Below are 2,046 nucleotides of genomic sequence, written 5' to 3' on the forward strand. Positions count from 1 at the left end.
ATGGCTGGAATATGTAGTTACGTATTGTAGAGACTTCAACCTGACGCACCTAAGTGGCGTAAGCACATGAAAGGCGTCTGTCTGTCATTTACGTTGGAATATATAAAAATCCCGCACCACAAGACCCCTCCATAGATTGACTGCACTGCCGAACTAAGGAATCGAATATTTAATATTATATTATATAATATTTTATACATATACACACTAATGAAACCTGCGTTTATTATAGGCTACATATATAAGTACGTGTGTGTTAAACTTTCTTAAACCCGAACCTCCACACAGAATCAAACCCCATTTCTAAACCTTGTTTTTATTTCATTAACTAGTTCAAAAAATCAAACAATCTAATGGAAGGAGTACATAAAGAAGATGAAAGCTTCAAGGAGAAGGAGGTGAAATCTTATACTGCAAAGGATGATGTTGTTCATCAACCTTCCGAAAAACAAGGTGAAAAGTACATCCCACAATATCTTTGTACCCGTGTTGTGTTGCAGTGTTGTTGTCATGTTTTAATTTCTTCTTGTTTGATGATGTAGGTGATGAAGGCTCCGAAGATGGAGATAAGTCTGGTACAGGGAAATATCACCCGGTATCAGCTGAAACTCTACCGGTAAAGCCTGTCAAAAAGGGGTCTCCAGACCAGTCTGGGGTTCGAGTTCCAACACAAAATAAATCAAATCCGAGTGGTGAGACAGTCGAGGATATGGTTATCTATCCAAGACCACTTCCTCCACCACCAAACTCCAAACCTCCTGGTAAAAAGGGTTGCTCCTGTGGATGTAGCATTTTATGATTCCCTAGTTTCATCAGTTTCTCACCTTTTCATCTTAATATCTTATATTACTAAATTACTACATAGTTTCAACATTAAATAGTCTGTTTTCCCCGTATCCTCATTTCTGCATTAATATAGGTTCATATAACTTTGATTTTTATTTTTTTTGTTTCTGTTTCTCCATATATGATCATGTATTTATTCATATAATTACAAACCCCTTTTTTCATTTCGTTGCTTGAATTCTTTATTATTTGAAATATAGAGAACGCATATTCATCGCATAGATGTAAAGCTTCAAAAAATTTCAAATATATGAATTTGTTTTAAAGATTTAACATATTAATGATAACATTATACTTAATTAGCTGGATTATATGAACAAATACCACATATAATCTCATGGTAAAATCAACGGTTATGTTTTTCTTTTATCATTACAAATTAGAAAAAAAAAAAAAAGAAATGGATGACAAAAGACTCAAACTTTGTAATTCATATAATCATCCTTCACAACAACGGATATATAATTATTAAAAATGTGAATATTTGATATATTTACAGTATATATATTTTTATTTCAAGCAAGTATTTTTTTAATATTTTATTATAACTTTTTAAGGTATTTGTTAACCTCTTAACTTTATTTTTAAACTCTAGAAATTTCATTGATAATGTACAAAATAATTTTATATTTGAGGACTGATAATGGTTGAAAGCGATATGGACGCAAGCATTTTGAGAGAATCTGGAAAAAACATGAAACACGCACCAAGCCAGTTACCTCTCACTTTTCTTTATTTCCATTAGAATTGGACTTGATAATATTAGATAGGTTAAACTTTAAGATATTTTATTTATTCAAAACTGATGTTTTTACTTTTAGTTTTTTTCCTTAATTCCATTTGAAGATTAAGCATAATTACTAATTTAGCACATAATCTTTAAAACTTTTAATCTATTTTTGTTTGCTTTAATTGATTCTCAACTGTTTAAAATTGCATCATGATTGTTTTTATGTAACTCACGAATGTATATCAGCCACAAATTTGAATAGAAGAAATTGACATACTGGTAAATTATAGATGATTTTTTGTCTCCTTTTATTGATTTTTATCCTTACTTGTTTTTGGACATAATTTTTTTAGGCTATCTTTAACTTTATCCATTTTGCTACAAAAAAGTTATACGTACCGGCAATTTCTACAAAAGATATGGCGCCAGAACTATTTCACGGTTAGTCAATTCACCCGCCTTGATGAATT

At 30.7% G+C, this 2,046-nt stretch overlaps 1 protein-coding gene across 1 annotated transcript; it reads left to right on the forward strand.

The window, feature by feature from the left end:
* Positions 1–218: 218 nt before the first annotated feature.
* On the forward strand, positions 219–1,010 carry LOC107961478 (uncharacterized). The gene is made up of 2 exons (XM_016897599.2): positions 219–453; positions 543–1,010. The coding sequence occupies exons 1-2, from the start codon at positions 354–356 to the stop codon at positions 797–799; spliced, it is 357 nt and encodes a 118-aa protein (XP_016753088.2). The 5' UTR covers positions 219–353; the 3' UTR covers positions 800–1,010.
* The last annotated feature ends 1,036 nt before the right edge of the window (positions 1,011–2,046 follow it).

This window comes from Gossypium hirsutum, chromosome A05 (assembly GCF_007990345.1).
Source record: "Gossypium hirsutum isolate 1008001.06 chromosome A05, Gossypium_hirsutum_v2.1, whole genome shotgun sequence".
Taxonomy (NCBI): domain Eukaryota; kingdom Viridiplantae; phylum Streptophyta; class Magnoliopsida; order Malvales; family Malvaceae; genus Gossypium; species Gossypium hirsutum.

What these genes read in the sequence shown, in the direction of transcription:
- LOC107961478 (XM_016897599.2), top strand. Translation starts at nt 354, where the DNA reads ATGGAAGGAGTACATAAAGAAGATGAAAGCTTCAAGGAGAAGGAGGTG. An exon ending in TCAACCTTCCGAAAAACAAG is followed by an intron (nt 454 to 542) that starts GTGAAAAGTACA and finishes TTGATGATGTAG; the next exon opens with GTGATGAAGGCTCCGAAGAT.